Source organism: Branchiostoma floridae, chromosome 2, assembly GCF_000003815.2.
Source record: "Branchiostoma floridae strain S238N-H82 chromosome 2, Bfl_VNyyK, whole genome shotgun sequence".
NCBI classification, from domain to species: Eukaryota; Metazoa; Chordata; class Leptocardii; order Amphioxiformes; family Branchiostomatidae; genus Branchiostoma; species Branchiostoma floridae.
Genome location: NC_049980.1, coordinates 12370988 through 12394287, shown reverse-complemented (window position 1 = coordinate 12394287; position 23300 = coordinate 12370988). Strand labels below are relative to the sequence as shown.

Sequence of the window (23300 nt, the reverse complement as noted above, 5' to 3'; positions counted from 1 at the left end):
TTCGTTTCACTTCCAATCTTCTTTTACTCGATATTGAAAGAAGCTAATTACGCAAAAAAGTAGATAGCGTAGAGAAGTCTTTATATGAACTATACCGTGCAGAGCAACACGCAGAAATTGAATGTGCCATATGCAAAGTTTATATCATCTTTAGATGTAACAACTCACAATACAAATATAGGTAAAATATTGCTTCGTTGTTAGAGAAGATACTGAAACCCAACAGTAGCCTCCATTGAATGTAACATAGATATTATATACTGCTCAAGCTAGTATTTGTTTCTTAGTATACAAATTTCTAAACAGTGTATTTTGTATTTTCATTTTGTATTTTTTATTCGAACGAACGTACGTCATTCTACTTGTCACTGTTGCGTAAAACTCAAGCCTTCTTTCCTTAGTATCTGTAAGGTAGGTAAACAACTCTCCATCAATAAGAGTATGGGTTACTGATGGTATGTGGAAAACCATTTTTGTCTAAACTCATTGTATTTAAATCATATGGATGTTTTAGCCTACAACATATACAAACGCGTGCCCTTGTTATCAACTTCAGCACTGAGACCTGGTTTATCAGTGCTGGGATATCTACAGGTAAACTCTTAGACTGGAAAATGCGTGAAGTCAGAGGACATCTGTATGAGGCGATCCGTGGATTTGCTACCTTGCCCATCTGAGACTATACAACTATGTGGCGGTATGTAATTGGCATCTCCTAAGAAAAGTGCACTTAAGAAAGTGCATTTCAGAAAGTTGCTTACAGCTCTCACATATTTATTTATGTGCAAGAAAAGTTTTTCATGTAATCGAAAAAATAAAACTTCTCAAGTTACATAAAGACTGATAAGGAGGTTTATAAAACTCGTCAGCCTGACAGACGAGGAGCTTACTTTTCTAACACTGCTTCTAATGCCGATACTAAATACCATCCAGTATTCATTATACGGGTCTTATCTTCAGGGGGTTGTCGCAAGCAGGAATTCAATCTTGACAAAGTAGTGTTTAGCGATCAGGATAAACCGTCGTTTTGTCAGCAGACGTAAACGTGTTGGGGATAAACATCACGTGTCAGACACCGAGTCGACATATCAACGTCGATCGCAACATCCTCACCATTCCCGACAATGACACCCCTGTCTTCATACATCGCCTCGCACGACGTGTTGTTATCAGTTTCCGGACGTAAATGCCAATCTGACGATCAATCTTATTTAGAACAGTTTTGTTAACGTTGACACGTTGATTGGATTGTAAACCTATGTGTCAACTACATGAAAGTGGCGCTTGATTCAATTAGAAACTCGCGGCGCTTATGAGCCACGGTAAGCCGCTGATTGAGATAGATACCGAGATATGTTGCAGCTCTTGTATGTTAATGCTTCATCAAACGCTGGGGAAATAAGACCGGCAAGTGCCTATGGATGATGATTAGGATCCTGACAAACAGAACCTGCGTGATACAGTGTCAGGAGCGCGCGCGTGGAGCTAACAAGATGGTTAGGAACATGATGAAACGGTTAGCTGATGTGACACGCAGGTAGATGCCGATGTATGTTCTACTCAAGATTAGCGTATTGCGCCGTTGGGACATCATTTTGTAGAACCCCGTCTGAATAGAAACGTTTCTGAATTGTAAGATGTTTTTACATCACATGTAGTTATACTGTTTCTGTGTGATATCTAAATAACATTTTTTTTCAGCAGAACAAAACAGCATACAAAAGTCAACGCGCTGGTCACCAAAAAAACTAAGCATGATTACATGAAACAAGCATAACTTTCCAATATCATGATTGGTGGCGATCAAGTTTTCACGAAGATTTTTCAGGAGCAACAAAATGATAACAATCGGTATGAAATCATCAGGGAAAGAAAGCCGCCATGTTTTCCACTGTCCAATTGTAATGTATGTGACTTTATCATTGGTTAAAGTCATTATCCGTTATAACGATAATTACGAACAGTTAGTTAAGTACCTGATACGATACACTTTGCCGATGTGTAACGTAAAGACCATGGAAGTAATATCAACGATACCTGAATGTAACCACTGATCTCATCACAGATGAAGGCAATATCAATCGTTGAGCAAAGTTACCTTGAAGCAGTGACAATTCGAACGTCATTGATTCCCATCTTTGTGAGAAAAGATGGGGGACATATCTTGTGATTGTACATGAGTGTCACCAGTACTGACTTGGAACATAGCTTGAACCAGGCCTTCCTTGGAGGTTACGGATAGTATAGCTCGGAAAAAAAACTAGAGTGAGTCATTGGCCTGAAGAGTCAGTCCACGAGAATGTACAATTTCCTCCTCGGAACTGCACGGCAAATGGTACCCTTTGATGGCCAAATCCCCCCGGCAAATAATCACCCCAGCGTAGTTAGTCTGGTAAGGACTACCTCTAAGACACCAGAGGCTACGTGCAATGTCAGACATACCGAAGTCATTCGCTGCGATCTTAGATAACACAAGATACATCTGCATTGTTACACATAAGCAGGTAATCCGAAGTTGGTGTCACCATACTTGGACTCTAATTTCGCGGATATAATCTTAAAACTTTGTAACTTTCATGACCTATACGCTCACCTTAAGCTACAACTTCTTGTTATCATAAAGTTTAATGGTCAGTAAATGTGAGTAATGCATGAAAAGCTCTTTATCGCATAATATTAGCCAGTGTGCCAGGCCGTCTCATTTGCTATCGCAGCGAGACATCCGCATATGACACACACATTGTCTTCAGGGCATTTTCTGAATGAGGGTACGACACTGTCTCCCCACTCTGACAAAGGTTAATACATAAGGTCACTCTACCCATTTCCAGTCAACTCCCTGCAGCAACAAGCCGTGAATTAACGCAGGGGGTGAGGGAGGAAGAAGGATTTGGTGGTAAGGCCGACCAATATGTGTCATGTGTGCGGAGCAGATATGCCGCACAGCCCCGCCGGAGGGGATACTTACCGCTCACGTTAGGTGCACCCTGCGCTGGGAGACAGCCCAACTGGAAAGGTCCGCCAAACTCCACATGTTTCGTTTTGCCCTGGAATCCCTTAGAGTCGGACTAGGAGGATTGAGAGGCTCCAGATGCCACAGTCATATGCACCAAGCAAGGGGATTTTAATATATAAATTTTCAAAGTCGCAGTTATCCACGAATAACACATATGGCATTTTACCGACTGTAGCAGCTTTCTACATGCCTTTGCGCCATCTTTTAACGCTTTTGATACCTCGGAACTGGTTTGGCTGATGTCCCAACGAAATGCTCTTGAGTCAGACCTTGTAAAGTAATAGCAGATATCCACACAAAGGAAGAAAAACTTTACAAGTCCATGTTCATCACGGTTAAGATTGCTGAATGTCTTTACCGAAGACAGTATGGTTAACACAACAAATATCCTGTGCTTCGTGTGAAAGATCATCTCACAAAATAAGCAAAGCTCAAGTTAGGTACGACCGTACTACGACATGTCGTGTGTACCTAGTTTCATACATGTAGCTATATACTAGTACTTTAGCAACAATACAGTGGCCTAATTCAGACAGGAGCTCATTTGTATCAACTCCTGCTTAACTTGTCTTATTTTTGTTTCGTTGGCTGCTGAGAATTGTCACCATCTCCTTTGTATATCAATTCATAGTTAGGATGTAAAACCTGCTCCCCAAAATCTCTACAGTGTCCCTGACGAAAGATAATGGATGTTATGTGAAACATCTGACCAGTTCCAAAATCATACCCAGTTGCTTGAGTAATTGCTCTTTGGCGTATATATAATACAGTGTTTTAGTTTCTGAAAAGTCCAAAGAATGGTCACCTATACTGGCTTGTAACCTGGCCTCTTTTTTGCCTTTTTTCACGCTTGTCAGATCAGATCTTGAAGCTTGTAGTGATCTTATCAGAAGTGTAAATCTATGTTTTGCTTACAGCTATAGTAGGTCTCCTATAGCTTTCTGTCTCGAGAAATTGAAACTCCGGCTACTTAGCAAAAGCACTTAAGATGCCATTTTGGTAAATCCAGCTTGCAAATTCAGACATTTCTGTATCTTCTTTATATACTGCCTGGAATATATGGCAGCACAGTTTAACCTGTCTTCAGCTGTACTCAACCAGTCAGTCAATCGGAGTACATGTATATCGTACAAAATACCCATGGGGAATATGAAAATACCAACTACAAAATGCTGTTTTTATCGATTTTATTCAAATACAAGCGGTAAAATAATCCCAATCCACCAATGGATTGGCTATTGCTATCAGACTTGTCGTGTTGTGAACTCACTGGTATTGTAACCTATTTTCAATTGATTTTTAGACGTTCAAATGTGTCAGTTTGTTACAGCTACTCTTCAAATCAAGTTTTTTTTCCAGCGTACGTCTTTGTCAGACTCCACTCTGTAGACAGATTCTCTGTTTCAGCTGGATTTTTCACTTTTTTACAGCATCTTAGATAGAGATTCTCTCATACACGAGAGTCTTTATCATCTCGCAGGGTATTTCTTGTGCGATTCTTCTGTAACTCTTCTGCATCATATCAAGTCCAAAGATCTCTAAAGTGTTAATCACGACAAAAGCAACCAAAAATCAACCACTTTAAAAGCTAGAACAAAGCCTCGAGACATGAATTCTTGCACGTAGCCGTCTATGAACGATTTTGGGTCCATTTGCAGGGGGAAATAGATGTATTCCCATCAGATAAATCGCAGTATCAACACCGCCATTAGCCGGTGCGTGATGTTGTGTTAGCCCGGCTCTCCACGCCTGCCCGCACGCCGGGGACATCGCCCGCACAACCGCCACCTCTTCATCACAGATTACCCTACACTTATCCACGCCACAAATCGCTCAACTGCTTCTTATCGCTCCACTCAAGTGCCCATATATTTCCATCTTTTTGTATTTGCCAGTGGCGGAACCATACGACGGTATCTCTGGTCTGATAGCGCGGCAATGCAACCATCGCGACGTTGCCTCAGCATCCGGCGTCGTTGTCATTCGTCGGAATTCCCCGATGTGGTGACACTTTGTGACCCGCGCACAAATTTCATTCCGCGCCCATAATCAGCATTACTCCGCCAATTCCTCCGTGGCTACCCAACCGCTATGATTAGATGTTACGGTTTCAGGTACAGTACACCGGCGCTAAGTGAGCTGCCTCTATAGTACGAGTCAGGGCGAGAGGAGGATATCTTCTTTCGCGTACCGGTGCGAGTCTCAGACTGCTGATCTATCTGATTTCCCCTTTTTTACCGTGTGGTGATGGAAAATGGTTTCAGCTCACAATGACATGATTTAGGATGCAGTTGTAATATTATCAATTATTTATAACTGAAATATAGTCTGCCCAAGGCAACACTACAGATCCAGTTAGCACGATTATTTGGAACATGAGATGCGACCATCAAGAAGCAAGAAGAAGAAAATATCTTGTCACTAAATCCTCAGACATTGGCTTAGATTGGTCAAAGCGTATCGTTTAAAATTTGAGCAATACCGGAAATTGTCCGCGTAGCATAGAGTGGACTAATTGGAGAGGTAAGAGACGGAAAAGGACTGGAAATTATCTGTCTGTACAGAAACAATGTTTAAATCGACATCTGAGATTCATGAAGAAAATAAATGAGCAAATTTGTAAGTGATGGGTTGGGTACGTATTTCTGTGATGATAATTTGGAGATTTCTCACTCTATATATCTTAAGACTTAAAAACGTGGATTTCCTTTTCTTGAAGTGTGGCACCAAACAATGAACACAAATTCCATAAAAAAATCCAGTCTGTTGTAGTTAAAAGTCACAGATCAAAGCTTCAGTGTGTACATTTACGATTTGCACTTCACAAGTCCCATTAATTTTATGCTAGAGGCTGTGGCCGCTGAGCGACGAAAGATTCGACAGTCCGCTCAACTGATATCAAAGAAAAAGAGCATTTTTTCTTTGAGTTTTAAGTATTTTGTTTTCTTTCACATCATACTTTTACATCTCGCATTATATTCAAAATCATGAATTCAAGTCTCGCACAAATCAAACTTTGGTCGCCGTACAGTCGCTCAGCGATTGCCGCCTGGTAGAAAGGTGTCTTTAACAGACAGGAAGAATGTGTGTCAGGATAGACCCTTATCTTGTCCTTTCTGTATCATCCAGTCTCCTCTGGTGCAAAACGTAATGGACCAGTTGCTCTTTAAGAAAAACCACAACAAGGCACCCTAAGGGATGACCTCTCACGATAATATTAATTTCATACCATGCCGGCAACTTCCCCGCCATGTTATCACAGCCCGTACCGTGGCAACATAGACTCCAGGTAGATGGCATATTTCACGGTTACCATGACAACGGTCCCTAGGGATGTGGAGAGAGTGCTGCCTGCATACGATCGTCTGATACGTTGCTCAACTTTGGTGAGAGGAGGATAGAAGAGGAAAATGAGCTGTAGGCATGCAGAACGTGGGACGGATGGCTGACGGCAGGTATGGAGCAGGTAGCTGCATAAATGTTCCACCCAGGTGGATGATAAAGTCAGTGCTTGTGGTGCCACATAGAGACAACAAAGAAGAAAAGACGTACCATATCAATTGTGTATTTTCGAGGCTAACACACCACAATGTATGCATGTCATTAGAACTATTGTCCTCTCTTTTTCTGCGTTTACTGGACTGCTAGAGAGAGACTACTGTATTAACTAGAGATCCACATTTAGGTACATGGAAGACTTTCATTGTAATACCCTTACGACTTTATGCTTCACTGGGGCTGAGATGTTTATATACACAATCCCAACGTTAACTCCACATAATCAAAACTAGTTTGGCTAATTATCTGTTGAGTCTTCGAAAAGAGCATAATACTTTTATACGCAGCCTCTGGTATTCAGCTGATGACTACAGGCTTCATACATTGTAACGCACCGTAACATCATAACCAGTCATTAGCTGGCTTCCAATAGTGCACTAAACAGATGACAGCAACACATCCACCGGGTACTCGCTCATTCAATGAATGTAATGATTGATGGTAGGATGCAATTCATGAAGGAGGTTATGATCTTTGTTTGTTTTTTTATGTTAAGATTATCACCTACGAAGGTACTGTTTTGTGTTTGTCTGTCTGTATGTTTGTTTGTGTTGATGTGTGTCCGTAGTCGGCCCGATTCCACATTTGTTCCTGCGGACTGAGTTGGCCCGGTTCCAAAGTTCACAGTCTAGCAGAAAATGGATGTTGTTAATGATGACGTCATAAACCCGAAGGTGGTACGTGAGAGTGGAGCATGTAGTGTGTGACGTGCACATGGCTGTGTTATGTTTTGTCATGATATTTACAAAAACTCACGATGATATGGAGTCTTCCGTTCTTGTTTCGCAACTGGTCAATGTGTGTCTCGTCATATGGGAACTCCTAAAGCCCAGATGAGGATTCATATGATCATTACAGAGAAAGATAAGATTGTCAGAGCATTGATTGGTTAAATGAAGGCGTCTGTCTTTTACTTGTACTTTGTGCCTATGCTGCAGCACACGTTATACTACCAATCACACCCCGTATGATCAGACGCATTACAAATATTGACTTGAATGTACAGAATATACGATGGAATAACCGCTCGTTTGAATGACATACGATCTATTTTATCGAATGGTCGATGCCTGTTGCGGCCGTTACATTCGTCATGGGGACAAATACAGGGTGTTCATTTCTATGTAAAACTTGACAATCAATAAACTTTGATCACTTCGTCTATACCACAAGTCCGGGAAAGGTTCTATTTTCATTAGGTCAATGGATGGTCAAGGGTAGGTTTGTAAAAGTACCATAAAACACAAACGTATAAGTACTCCGTAAATGGGGATAGTATTTGATCCCATAAGAACACTTCTGTAGTCCATAGGATGCGTGGATGTAGTGTAGCTCGGTGGAACGTGCTTGAGGGTGGAATCAAAAACCACAAAACGTTCATGCCCTTTTGTTCTCTTGCGGCAGATAATTGTAAGATCTGTTACATTTACATGAAGGTCTAAAAAGTGACATGAGCTTTTCTTCGCAGTAGCTAAATTAACGATCTCCTCTCCTGTAATAAAGCTATATCCATGATGATCACATGGACAACACTCAGTTACATGGCCTATTGCTTTGTAACCACGGGAGATAGCCGGTACGGCCAGGAAAGAACGTTGTAGTTTCTTCTTGAGCTTTCTTCTTGAGCGAAGCAATAAGTGCCAGGACTCGATAGTCATATAGAAAACTTTCCTGGAGATGAAATGCGAAAAAATAGTTCTGAATTTATTCCAAAGATTGCAACTTAACCTGTGAAAAGGACCATTCGTGAAAACGTACACTTCTTGTAAAATAAAAGTCGAAAAATAAGTTCCGATAACCGTTATCGTATATCCACAATCTAAAAGCCCATTTAAACCATTAGCGCCATTTCTGTCGGTCATTCCACCCCCACTCAGTGTTCCGATATGACCTCTACAGGTATTGAAAGCAATCGGATCTGCCCAAATTGTAATCGTCTCGATAAAGAAGCCCGGCCATAACATTCAAACTGACCTTGGCGAGTCTTTGAAGACGTTTGGAAGGCACTTCAACGAGATTGGTTTCTAAGGGAATGTTGGAAATTGTTAGACTAGAACCGTCCTCCTGTGCTTAGATGGTAATCCGCGGTTTTATCATACAAATCCCAAACTCCATTCTGGTAGTGGAGGGTTGTTTGTCAAATAAATCAGGCGTGGACTTTCTTGTCTTGTTGGCATGGTCCGTGAGTAATTGAGAAAGAAGCTAAGATCTGTGTTTTTTTACTGTGGTTTGTTGTGCATGTGCTACACGTTAGGTGAAGGGGGCTAGCACAGCTTTAACTTTACTTGAGCATTTCTGTCAACGTTACTCCTTGACTTTCAGCGTCGCATTCCACTTCTCTCCGATGTTATTATACACTAGTCTTTCATAGCAACAAGTGCACTGATTTCGGCTTAATGCTGTCATGTATTGTTACCAGGAAACACAGTTTTACGGCAAATGCCTTCTCCGTCAACATATCTACGATAACATACCAGGTACAAGCAATTGACATTTTTGTATCAACCTCTAACGGGCATCTGATGCTGTGCCAAAAGTCTTTGTGGGACGCTGTTTCTTAGCAGAAACAGTACGCATCCAATTTTCAAGATAAACAATTTTCAAACATATGGAGAAGCAATGAGATATTCGACTGTTTCCTGCGAAAAAACATGTCCAGTTCTTACAAGAAAGAAACCTGTTTTAGACCAGATCTGCAGCCGCTAACGCGCCAAGAAATCAATGAGAAGATTTGGGTTGTGAGCCTTGACACTGATGGGGCGTTCTTCCAGCCCCGGAACAGTCATAGGATGTCCGATACAGTTAACCCTTGGACACTATCTACCGGCTCATTTGTCTTTAGGGTACGGATTAACCGTGGCGGCCTAACGGGAATCAATGGACCCTGGTGCGGCTTCATCGGGCCCTGCGGAGAGCCAATGGACCTTGCCGGGATGTCAGAGGACCCTGTGGCAGGGTTATTGACAGGTTGTGGCATTAACCGGCCACTCTTTCAACACGCTTGACTCCAGATCGAAATCACTCCTATCATTTACGTGCTCGGGGAATCTTGCGTTTCCTTTTCGAGTGAAAATGTCTTCTTCCTTGTTGAAGAATTTGATATGTCACAGAATGGTACATACAAGCACAACAGAAGCTTTGTTTCTAATTTTTCGAACTTATAGATATTGTGCAATGCTTCTGCTTAGTAACTCCTCCTTACACAAACAAACAAAGAACTCCTTTAGGTGAAAGACTACATCCTTACCGCTGCCCCTTCCTCACAGACGTATAAATAGATGATCCAGTCTCCCTACATAATTCACATTGTAGCACACTTCATTCATCATGGCATTTACCCGAACTTGACCACACATGCTGTCTAAAATTGAGCATTTTTTTTTTACAAGCAGAAAGGAATGACATGCTATACGAGGTTATTATATTTATTCAGTAAAAACAAACTACTTTTTCACATTTGTTCGTATAAAAGCAAGTCTCCGTACAAGTTTGGAAATACTGAAAATCACGTTTTCAATACAGCCCTGTACATGATGAATCGTTGATATACCGTTATGTATGGCAGGTAACAAAAAATGTCGAGCGAATAGTAAGATACAAACATATCACTCAAAGACATGGTGCCACACTGTATACAGTAGTACATTGTACGTTCACTTATACAAACTGTAGTTTTCACCAACATAATATTGCTGAATTCTGTGCTGCTATAATGATCACATAAATCACCAAAGGTCGTTTACAGTTAGTAGAGTAGAATAACATATACAAATATCAAACTGTCGTAATACGTACTCTTAATATGACTATATGATTACACATCTACTATAACCCAAGACAGGTTTACTCTAATAAGAAACTAAAATTATACACTTTTATCTTTATATAAAACTAGAATTATCCAATTTTGCCTTGTAATGAAACTAAAACTGTTAGTTTCTTTTCATGACACTTGTTACTTTATTTGGAAGGTTTCATCTACCATGTTGTCAGCAAGTGAGATGTTTACGTTACTCCCGTTTACCTCCCGACCTCCCCACCCCACGGGAGGCACCCCCTGCCCTCCGGCATCACTCGTTCTTCACGTCTGTTTGGGTGTGAGAAGCCGCACCACCTCCCAGAAGGACTCCAGTCCCCAGGACCTCTGCCAGTCCCCCAGGCGGTCGGCTCTCATCAGCACCTCTATGTTGCACTTGGACGCTGTATAATACATTTCTGTATCATTTTTGGCTTTGGGCGCGGTCACATAGGTCGTGCGATTGTCGTACGATTTTGATGATATAGGATTTTCAAGCAGGCCGTAACAGAACAAACCACCGACGTGGATCCAAAACAGCATTTTGTGTGCAGGCAGTTGAACTTTGCAGGAGACGTACATTTCTTTTCCTCCAAATTGCCTGAAGTTAGCGATCGTACGACCATCGTACGACCTGCATGTATGTGACCGCGCCCCAAGGTAAACTTTGAGGCCGATGAAGTAGTTTTTTCTCGTTTAGACACCAATCTGTACAACGATGGGTCAAAGTGAAATACAGATTTTTCCCAGGAAACAACCTGTCATTAAAAACTGCCATTGTGCAACTCCTATGGGACTTGAACATATGTGTGAAAGGGCACATACATTGATACTCTTCAACGTTCTGATGGCAGTAACGGCGCGGTCACATTGGCCGTATGTCGTCGACGTCATAGGATTTTTGACGTTGCAGGATTTTCAAGCATGTTGTGACAGAACAGACTTTCTTATTCTTATCAATATCAACACAGCTACATTATTTACAACACATTCAAGGCTATCTTTTGGAAGTTGGTGATCACACGGCAATCGTAAGTATGCCGTGATTCTTTACAAAAGTACTCACGCCCAAGTGAGGGCATCTCAACTGCTTTGTAACAATCTTTGTACATGTAATAAAGAAGTTGATAGATACACGAGAGGAAGTATTAGATGGACTGGAAGTTCTATTTCATGAAGATTCCTTTGACTGAAACAAAATTGATAAAGTTGCTAATGATAAGAATTCAATCCTCACCAAACAGTTCATCCACCCTCGCATCAGTGATACCGTGTGGGGGACCTGAAGAGGAAGAACATTGATATGTTACTGACTTTCAAGTACTGAAATGAGTAAATGTCTACGATATATGCTTCTCTTATGTATGTGCACATGTGGTTAACGTAACGCACTGTGAAGACGAAATCAAAAAAAAAAATCTAATACAAGATCTAAAATTGCCATAAGGTCACACTATCCAACCCTCCCACTGAGCCCACCTGCGAACACCGTGTTCTCCAGCTCAAACAGATCCAACAGGTAGGCACCTGTGGGCTTCAGCAGAGGCACAATGACTTGGGCGTACCTGCAGGGACGGACAACACAAGATTAGAAATAATAAGAAAATGCTTGTTATCAATGTGTAGTGTTGAATGTTAATAATGAGTAAGTAACTAGGCAAGATACTGTATTAAGTAGGTAACTGAACAATATATCTAGGATTTTAAAACTGCTTTTCTAAACTTAGTATGAAAGCTCATCTGTCTTGGTACAATTCATTTTGGAGTTTGTAACTTTCGTTCAGCACAAGCAAATTGCTTACCTCGAATTTTCTCAGAGTAACCGAATCACCACTCCTGTAGAGGGTCGACGGATGTGCGACCGAAAATTCGTGGTAAGCAATTTGCTTTGAATGTGTTGAACGAGAGTTACAAACTCCAAAATGCTTTAATGGTCATTGCGTGTGGATAGATGAGAAGGAAGCGATCACAACTTGTAATGTCAACATTCACACCGACGGTGACAGCCATAAAGAATACAAAGGCACCGTTCAAGAGGGGGAAAGAGACGCATGATCCGATTGACTTCCTAGTTGCTGTGTCGGATTTGAAGAGGTAAGAGCACTCTGCATTACCGCCCATGTCGGATGACGCATGGGTAATCTTTGACATCCGTCCTGCCCCAGACTTAAGCTTCATGGCGGGAACAAACGGTCGTGCTTTATACCGTCTTTATTCTCCAAGGCGAGGAGCCAACTGATTGCGTTAATGCTTCCCAGCCTAACGCCTTGCCCGTTTGATGCCGGATTACCTCTCAGTGTTCTGCTCTAGCGAGGGATTTGGCGCCAGCTAGGTCGCCCTCCACTCTTAGGGAAGTGACCGAACAAGCGTTTGTCTCTCCTAGCTGTCGTTAGTATATAAGTGGCGAGGGTTTTTGATGGCGTTCGAAACACTAAACAGCATACCAGAGACACTATTCTTTTATGTTGACACATAAAGTAAGACCGCCCATGTACAATATGTATTTTGTGTGCAATGTATTGATTGATTTTCTTTCCTTTTCCTGTTTAAGTTAAGTGAGAATGGTGATTGAATGATCACGGTACAAGTGCATGGAAGCTGAGATCACATGCAATCATAAGTTGTAGTGATGTATGATGATAGCATGACACTTGTGTACTTTGTTTACAGGAAAGGTATTTCCCCCACCGCTTCAAAGGCATATGCAAGCAAATGCTACTCTTTGGGGTACTGTTCATCTGATAAAGTATGCCTGTCCTTTTTATATCGTCATATTTACAAGCTTACTAAAACATTTCCAGATCTTTCATGACGTTTGTTTTGATAACATAAAAAAGTAATGTTTTATCTATGATAATTGGACAATTATCAATTAAATTGGTTTTAACTATATAACATAGGTTCCACACTTGTGTAACCTTACTTTTCTCTGTCCTCCGGATTGGCTGCTGCCATGGCTCCCCGGTCCCAGATACAGTCAAACGTTCCGATGACGTCACTGAAAAGGCAACGAAGAAGCGAAATGATAGTGAAAGACGGGCCTTTGGTATAGTTTCTGGGCTATTTGTGCATGTAACTTCGCAATGGCTTGCGTACATAAAACCGATACGTCCATACAACGGACATATATCATCAAGTAGCGTTTTTCCGAAATGATGTCCAGTCAACAGGACGCTGTTTCACAGCGCCTCCTACCGCAGGGTGAGGAAACTGCACAAGAAGTGCATCACTATTAAAACCGGAAATAGCCCCTTCAAGATGCTGGATTTAGATTTTAACTAACCTGGTTAATTTGTAGAAATCACAGTTGAAGAGTTGCAGGTCAATGTCAGTAGCCTAAAACAAAATAAACATTATGGAGTTTAAAATGCAGACACATACACACATAACGAAACTAGTTAGCATATTATTGTGTATATGTGATATTTCTGTGCATTTAAAGAGCGCATCGATAACTACTTGGGTCCATCATCTTCGTCTCAATACAAGCTGGTTCCTCAAGGAATTATGATTCTTCCAATGTACTAGGAATTATGGGTTTCATTATCAAATTGTTGTCTTTCTTTTATATCCCTGTATCTAAAAGCATATCTGTTAAAGACATATTTTTGCTGCTTTATATCTATCAAATGAATTATTCTACAAAAACGTTGGTACATTTGCACCTTGAAAACTGTTCCATCCATGCCCTCTATCCTCTGTGTAGTGTACTGCAGGTTATGGTCATCGAAGAACTGACGGCACGCCATCTCTACGACTTCATTTCCAACAACACCATGTCCCTGGTCTGAAAGCCTTCATGTAGATGAAAAGAAAGTGGAATCATCGGTAACAAGTGACAAATATACAGTACTGTCTGGCGTGAATCTAACGACTGACAATTTTCCATGTTTTTTTTTTTTCAAATGCAACGTTCCTGCAACCTGAGTTTTTGAATGATGAAAAAAACATACCATTTCAGATCCAGAGTCTTTCCGCACATCGGTACAAAGACTCGCCTCCCTCCATCTCCCTGCAGCATCCTGTCATAGAACTTCTGCAGACTCCTGTTGGGTGTGGGACAGAAGCGACACCTTACTGATCATTGTAGTACTGTGATGTGCGAATAGAATACTAACTGCGTTTTTACCTGTGTTGAGATAGAAGACGAATAGTGGTTCTTGCCATTGAAATAATGAATAGAGTCCATTCCAAGACACCATGCGGATGTTTGTTGCCATTGTTTAGAATTGATTCTTAAGTTTTGTAATTATATGTCTAGGACATTTGATACTTCAGAAATATTTTTAACACTGTTTCAACTTTATAAATATTTCCCTGGTCCTGTAAAACTTTGGAAATATTCATGGTGTGGAATTGGATACTTCTAATGGTTTCTAAATAATGATAACAGCATTCTACCATTATTTACCATTTTCTACCATTTTCTACCATTTTTTGTAAATGGTTCGGTGGGCTGGGAAGATAGCAATTCACACATCCTTGCAAAGTATGGTTGGGTGCCATGCAACAATGGCCCACCACAAAGGATCCACCAGTGCCCAGCAATGAAATCTAAAAATATACAGATGCAACAATAGGGCTTACTTTTATGGGGGCAATAAACTAATTTTACCATTTGGCCAGGTTTACCATTTTTTGTAAATATTTGTAAATGTGAAATAATCACAGAGAGGTTTCACAATTATTCTAAATGAAGATATTTTTGTACAGTTACTTTCAAAATGTTTCTAAAATATTCAAAGAAATTCAAATAAATGAGTGTTTTCTCAGTCAATTTTTTGAAAATAATTTAATTATTGTGGCTCAGATATTCTTTTATTCAAAATAATTCAGACTGATTATAAATATCGCCTAAAAACCCTCATGGTGTCTTGGAATGGACTCTATGTGTGATATGAATAATGATTATTGATGTTGGTGCATGTGCAAAAGCAGTTGAAAATAGCGTTCCACGACCTCATACCTTCGCCACCACATGACGTGAACTTTTTTTACGATTGACGCATTATAATTATCTTTCTCATTGATAAAGGTACTTATTTTCATAAGTTGAATCATTTTATCATCTTCTTGACCCAATTATACAAGTTACACAAGGTCATTTTGCATTTCCTCATCAAATTGAGAATGTATTACTGACTTGCATAATTTGTGCCAAATCGTAACATTTCTCAAGCTCCCCGTTCCCCAAAGCAGCCGACCTGTCTGTTACGTTATGATAAGTAGAAACTTGGAAATTTTGTCTATCTACATCTGACAGGAGAAGTATATAAATCTCACGAACTAGACAGGTTGCTACCATAAGTTTCCTTTAATTGAGTAAACAGTGTTACTCCCCACCGAGTCCCACCGCTCACTTCCTTGTTTCACAGATGTGAATCTCCTTTTCTGACCCAGTTCTGCTCGCTAAGACATCGCCGCTTCGTTTCTATAACACTTCTCGTTACACTAAACCTCACAGGAGGCGACTGAGTTACGCATTTTTCCATGGGAAAATGAAGGTCAGATCCCAGCCAGAGATCTCGGGCAGCAGTCTGACTATAGGAAATGTGGGGCAGAGATAAAGGGATTGGGCATAGCTGGCATTGTCAATGGGGATGCCAATTGGACGATGCTGAGGGAAACGTTAAGGTTTGATAAAGTTCATCGACAAATGTAACTCCTTCACTATCAGTGATTGATGAACGCAGCTGTTCTAAGATCTTGAAGTGTGCGACCACAAGGCATGTGTTTATTTCAGGGATTACTCAAGAACGCCTTTGCCCTACTTTCACCGCATGTCCTTCGCCGCATTACAAGGTAACAGCAAGGTCGGATTCGTGCTGCGATTGGTCACTCAGCACTCACTGGGGGTGTGCGTTATGTTTTTGCTGGGGGGAGGGGTATTAGGACTAAATAGCCCTGAAAAAGATTCCCATATAATTCAAACTCATCAGTACATCGTATGCAGTACCGAACGATGATATTAGCGACTAGTCGCTGTTCAATTTTGGACAAAGGGGCTTATAAAAGATAAAAACACACTGGGCCCTGTCGTCGCTAAGACACGGCTATCATCAACATAGCAAAACACAACTCTCCCACATGGAGAAGGCCGGTCGTAAATACTGTTGACAACCTGGCAGACAATAGTAGGCCATTGTTCAGAACAGGAACGCTCGGACCTCGACCTCAGATAACCGCCAGAAAACTAGGGCGATGTCAGGGTCGGCTGTCTCATGAAGGGGGTTTGCTACCGGAACGTAATATCGCCTTGACCTGGGTCTGCTCCCGTTGGGACTTATGTGTAAAGGGATTGAATGGTGACACCACTAAACATAGATAAGTAGTCGCGAATTCAAGTCGACTATGACTTCTGTGGAGTAACAATTAAAATAATTTGCCTGCCATATCTAGACCCAGAAAGTGAACTGCTCAATCATAATTTTGCGCAGTAACGTAAGATGTACTGCGGACTGGGGCTGATATACCCACGTGCTTATGTGAGCACGTGTTTCGATATGTGTCAGTGCACACCAGTAAGTGAACAATGGCCAAACTCAGCTCAAAACACAAGACAAGACCTTATCGTCTTAAAAGAGGACAATGAAGTGACGAAGACCTAGATATATGTGTATGCTACAAATGTCTGTTCTGTAATAATTGAGAAGTTTCAACGACAGGTAATGATAAGGATTCCCTAGATTTTTTTCATCCAAGTCATTTATAGGAAATAAAATATAGAAAAAAATTAACAGTGTATGCTTCTATAATATTAATTCTGCTTTTTAGTCCAGACTTCAAGTCGTCCGAGATGAAATGCGTCGTGCTGGACTATTTTCTTATTCCTCACGGAAGTGGACACGAACCGAGAAAAAGAACGACCTCCCTGCTATCCATCGTCTGTTAGAAACTTACTAGTACGGCGCGTTCATCGTACTATTGTGACAGAACCAACTGCCGATAAGGATCTAAGATTTTATTAGACCTTTCCGAAACAGCTAAAGCTAAATTCTGTACGACATTGGCACCACAATAGCGACACTGTGGTTGCTATTGTACGACGAAGGGTATTAGACCATGTTGATTTGATTAAATATTAAATGGATGACATCCTCTGGGAACTCAAAAGAGCATGCGAGCGTGCGAATAAAAAAAAGTTTGACCAAAAAAAAGTTATCTATTATGAAATCCAAGCGGTCTAGAAGGTTGAACATATGAGTTAACACAAAGACTATGGTATACCGAACAATAGATTCTTCTTTTTTGTTCTTTCTCATCTTCTTTGACCTTGAAATATTCTATGACATTAGTGAACGCTTTCCGATATTTGTTTTGTTGCATATGTTTTGAAGCTGCTTTGTATGATTTACAGTGTGGTTGAAACTCTTTTTTTTAAACAGCCGAAGATTGATGCGGCGCGGATGTCATCCATATAACCAAATCAACATGGCCTTATTGATGGGACACCCAAGCAAGTTGCGTAAGATGTTTTTTTAGTCAATAGCTTAGTTAATGGTTTTCTAGTCTTACGTACGGGTGGACCTTGGGCATGTGAAACTTGGTCTTGCCCCTGCGCCATTTATTGTGCCAGTCCTCCAGCGTCATGGTGCGGCTTTCCACCTCCTCCAAGTCTTGGTTCACCATCTTGACCATTCTGGACTTGTCTAAGGATGAGATAACAAAAGAAAACGTTAGCAATGACAGAATGAAAATCTCATAACTCCGTGAAACGTTTGTAGTTGCTGAAGATTTTGCTACCTATAGAAAACTGTAAAAATCGCGGTGACACATTCCATTCCAGAAGCGGATATTATGATTCCTCAGAGAATGAATCGTTATGCGTGAAGTTTGTTTTGTCAAATTTAAATTTACCATACGTTAACACCAAATTGCAAGTTGAGGATTGTAGCGAATGAGTTAGCGTTACCCTTAGGGAGAAAGTGTGACGGAAGTCGGCTATGCTGGCAAAATCATGTACGGCACAGTACATTAGAAGCTGGTCCGTGTGGGGGGTACTTGGGTTTAGAAAAGGATCATTATTGTCGAAAAGACAAATGAACTTAGCGAAAAGTCGGGTGCATTTGTATCCCAGAAAATACCATCTATCAACAAATAAGACTCGCTTCTTGAGTGGCCTGGCAGGGGAGCCACCTGGAAGACGTCATGTCCCCGCCCTGGGATGTGTGTGCCGTGGGGAACCACGTGGGAAGGTCAGGTTCGGCGGGTGGCGTGACATTGACACCGGCACTGACTTTTTCCAGATGTGGAACCGACACCCCGTACAGGAAGTAACGTTACAGGCAACGAGATAAGGAAACTTCAAAAGCACACTGTCCCTCAAACTGTTATCAAACACATTCCTTTTTTTCTGTCATGAAATGTATGAGACCGTCATTTCTCCATTCGACAATTCCATATTCCTTGCCTAACCGTTTAAAAGGCCACTCCACAAATCCCCAGCCTTTTTCCATTTCAATTTTCCTACACGGTTACACTCTCTGAGATTATAAATTCTCTCTTACAAATCAACATCACTTTAACGTTCCTTGCCTTTGCCATCCTAATAGTAAGATCAATCCAAATTTTGTTTGATGTTTTACTATGGTAATAGAGTGGCGAATGTCTGGCGCAACAAAATTCGGTTGTCAAGTTTTGTTTTGTTTTTTGGCTACCTGCCCCGAGCCTCCTTGTAATCTATATAACATAGACACTTCCTGGGCAAGATTACGCAACGGGGACAGTACGCGAATATATGTTGCATAACGATCATATAACCTTTAGGCATAACATTTACTTAGTCTAAAGTCGGCGTTCTGCTAGAACATGACGGGCTATTTGTGTGTTTGTGTGTTTTCATTGTATAGAGCATATCATTGTCTTAGGGTAGTTATTACCATATTAAACAATAGGACCTGAACATTGTGCAACTTTCTGGATGATATGGATCCCTTGATGTAAGTCTGTAGTACGTCCCCAGTCATTAACCCGTATTAATCTATCAAGCAGTGCTTAGCTAGACCCCGCAAAGAAACTAAGCTAACCTGGGCTTTGATATGCCTAAAGATGACTTACTGCATTACACCGATGTAGGTTAGACATCCAGCCAGGTCATAAAATACGCCAAATAGCAAAACCTTACGCAGCTGGATATGATTTTGGAAACTTGAATTTGACTTACTGCATTGATTATAGAATAATGATGAATTTGGAGTTTATGAAAGAAAAGGTGCCTGAAGACACACCTTGTCCCTGCTTTATATCAAATGCTACCATTGAGCCCAGCGGCGCCTGTATTAAGTAACGGCTTATCCACGGTACTAGTGGGAGGGTCTACGGTTCCGGTAGCAAAGCCTGCTGAGAGGGAGAGACGACCTGAAGCCATCATTTAATGGAAAGGATGTTCAAAAGGACGGAGGATGAAACACTATCAATAACAGACAGACGACATATCATCAGGTGTGGTTTTGACTTAAATGTAACTCGATAACTCCTGATGAGAGTGAAGGAATCCTTTTAAAAGCTTTGCTTGGGTCTCGCCCAAGTACGTTTCGCAGATGCCTTTGCTTTGTTTTCAAACACAAGAGGCAAAGCTCACGCCCCAAGAGAGGTAAGAAATATGTCTCCAAGGTTGCTACAGCGGCGAGGAATAAATCTGCAAGTCTCCTGCGGAGGATTCAGGTGCTGTTCTTTATCACATCTAGACCTAGCTGTTTTGTCGCCGAGAAGCACACAAACGTGAACTTGGGAGGTATTTTTCCCTTTAAAGTTTTCGTTTCAAAGAATTCATCACAACCTATCTATGCTGTGCAAGGTTTTCCAGAGTCTTGGTTACATGAAAGTTTCTCAAACTAATACAGCAAATAATGACTCGAGCTCTGAAGCTCACCTAAGACGAGTCTTTGCTCCATTGTTATCCTAGCTATTATTGGTAATACATGCGCACAGACGGCAATGCGGTAAAAATGTGGGACAAAAGGCAACATTTTTACAGTCCTTGTCATCACGAATAGGTGTCAGACACAAACTTTTTCCATTGATAACTTTCGGAGTATATGTTTCACCACTAACGATTATGAACGGTGACACATCAAGAAAGACATACATACTTCAGATGGGGGGTGTCGTGCGTGCATGTCATTCATGTGCTTGGAAATCTGTGTTATATGATATACCGTGCAGACTGACCCGCATAGCAATTCACCACCGCCTCACCCAACACATATATGTAACGATCGGTCCCAACATTTCTGGGATAGTTTACTATCAGCTAGTTTGATTTTATATCGGAAAATTTGAAAGTTATGGAAGGAGCGGATCCTTGCACGCATGATGCTGAGGCAAGACACAAGAAAAAAGAGCTGAGGGTTTTTTTTTCTGAAAAAGGAATGTGCATGTGATTCAGGTTTCCATCAAGCCAAGAATGTATAGGACCTGCGTGTAAAAACAACAAACCTATATTGATCAAACTGTAAGATTACACAAAGGAACTTTGAAAAAAAATCCATATGTTTCGGGAAGAGATGGACACGACTAGGGGCGACAGAATCTAGACCAGCTGCAGAAAAAAATGCCCTTTTATGTAATTTAATTTGGAAGTGTACAGACCAAAGCCTGGAGGGTTTGAGTTTGGTTAATTTTGCTACAGTGCACTGGTCTGGTTAATGTAGATTGACAGCCGCATTGTTTCACAAAAATAATTACTGTGTCACAATTCTGATCATTACAGTCGAAATCTGCGGCAAGTTTTGCCGGCTGCGACATTTTATGTAAGACCTAACCTAGGCTATATCAGTTATACACACTACATAACGCAAACCCGCTTCACCGGTATAATCAGCAACAGTTTAATTCGAAAGGTCGGCCATCAATTATAGTGTTTTCTTCGTGACCCATGGCAGGTTTTGCTCTTACCTTTGTCACAGTTATCGTCATTATCTCTTAATAACTTAATAGAATTCGGTGAAGATGTATCATAAAGCTTAAGATGATCAGTATAAAAGACCACGTTACCTGCCCCGGTGTCGCCTGCAGACTGTTTCATGCGTTTGTCGGACCCGGCGAGCACATCCTTCGGCGTCTGTTTTGACTCGATGCCGCCGACAGTCAGGACTGCCCCGTCAGTTACCGCCAGGGCACCCGTCTCCTTCTCAAACACCGGCATACTGGTCTGAAGTAGTGTGAAGATTTCTTCAGTCAATGTTGGATCGAAATGATGACCTAGCTACCGAGTATCTGGTGCCGTGGACGACCTGAATTTGCAGCCGGCTCCTATTGTGCCCTCTAGTGAGAGTGTTACCGGAGTTGTCGGACTTGCTCGCCCTATATACCAGTGGGCACGCCTCCTGACACCTTGTAGGCCGGGTGTGGTATATGATGACGACAAGTTTTAAGCCGGTATTTTGGGGCGTCAATCAACATCTACGCAATTACGCAAGATTCTGGATGCAAGCTTTTATTTCGATTGAGCCTTTTTGCGTCATAGTCATGACACTGGGTCAAGTTAATGACCCGAGTTTGATGACTAAGGTTAATTTCAGGCTCCCCGCCCTTTGCTTCCTGTAGATCACAAACAACACGTGAAAATTTGCATGTTTTTAAGGTGGAACAACATCCCACTGTAACACAATGATGGGCGAAACATATGCAGAACCTTTACGTCATTTACCACAAGAACCTATTCATTCGCTGACGTTAGTCTCTTAAGCCATGTCTATTGTAATCCAGAAGGGGTCAGTTAAATCTTTGTGCTAGTTGTGAAGAAGAAGAGTCGAAAAGTGTGCCAAATACTGACAAAGTAGGATTTAATGCACACAGAGAAAGCTTAAATAGCGTTTGATATGGCCTCGGGACTCCAACATTAGAGTAACATGTCTGAGTAAAATGACACATACGTTACAGTGGACACCTCGTCCGTACTGGGAATCTATAGCAGGCCAGGGAATGGGGCGGACTTCGAGTGGGCGGGCTATCGAAGACATCTCGATCCTTTGCCAAGAAGGCTATGTTTTTGGTAGCACTTATATGTTTATTTGTTGGTTTGTGGTTGAACAGCATAATTCAGGAAACTATAGACATATTGTCATGAAATGGCTAGGTATTCTCGAATGGAAGAAAATGATCCCCTGGTGACTTCTCTTGATACTGCAGGCGAATGTCTGGTTTTTATATCATGTACATACTTCGTTTTGGGCAAACACTGCATCTCACATTTAGTACAGATCGGCTACTTAACACATCAATTTAAGGCATGACAATCGTAACTGAGCACATTTATTATACTGAATATGAATTTTGCCTTTGCTTTTAATGTTTTCATTGCTTACTTACGTGATGTTTCTAGTTTGTGGTTTTTATTGATAAATCAGGAACTGAACAAACAGACATTTAGATAAGTGGGACTCGTAGATGACTACCTAGTTGAACTTAATTACGTGCGCTGAATTCACGTATAGTCGATAGACCTTACAGCTTACAAAACAACACATAGCTGTGCCCCAACAGGTAGCCCTTAAATACGCCAGACAGATACTACACAGGTCAGCTTCTTGGCTTCAGAGCCAATATGCTCCAAGGAAATTTAGACTCAGCCCCGGCCCGCTGAGTCGGACCCACAGCACGAAGTCCAAATTTCCGGGGGGGGGGGGGGTCAGTCCTGCAGCCAGAACAAAAATGACCATGCAAGATCGCCCATGCTGTTCTATCGACCGTGCAGTCATGTCGTATAGATGTGACCTATATACGATCTGAGATAGCCCTACAGTTTAAAATGTACCATCATGATAAAATCATCAGCCACTCAGTGGGAGTACAGTCTCCTCATGATCAGTTACTGTGTCTATCAAAAATTCCTTGTACGCGGTGTTAATGATTATTGTCCCTTCGGCCTCGGATACTTTCACATCCATCACAGAGACTGTGAAACTGGCTTCACTCCATGGTCCAACA

At 41.4% G+C, this 23300-nt stretch overlaps 2 protein-coding genes across 2 annotated transcripts; both read right to left on the bottom strand.

Moving 5' to 3' along the window:
* Window positions 1-10051: 10051 nt before the first annotated feature.
* Window positions 10052-14467, bottom strand: LOC118410249 (thiopurine S-methyltransferase-like). The gene is made up of 7 exons (XM_035811810.1): window positions 14324-14467; window positions 14036-14165; window positions 13654-13706; window positions 13294-13368; window positions 11850-11935; window positions 11608-11652; window positions 10052-10774 (listed from the first exon to the last, which is right to left on the bottom strand). Exons 1-7 carry the CDS (start codon window positions 14389-14391, stop codon window positions 10656-10658), a joined length of 576 nt encoding a protein of 191 aa, XP_035667703.1. The 5' UTR covers window positions 14392-14467; the 3' UTR covers window positions 10052-10655.
* A 3302-nt stretch (window positions 14468-17769) lies between these two features.
* LOC118410247 lies at window positions 17770-21778 on the bottom strand. The gene is made up of 2 exons (XM_035811809.1): window positions 21366-21778; window positions 17770-18019 (listed from the first exon to the last, which is right to left on the bottom strand). Exons 1-2 carry the CDS (start codon window positions 21514-21516, stop codon window positions 17865-17867), a joined length of 306 nt encoding a protein of 101 aa, XP_035667702.1. The 5' UTR covers window positions 21517-21778; the 3' UTR covers window positions 17770-17864.
* Window positions 21779-23300: the final 1522 nt, after the last annotated feature.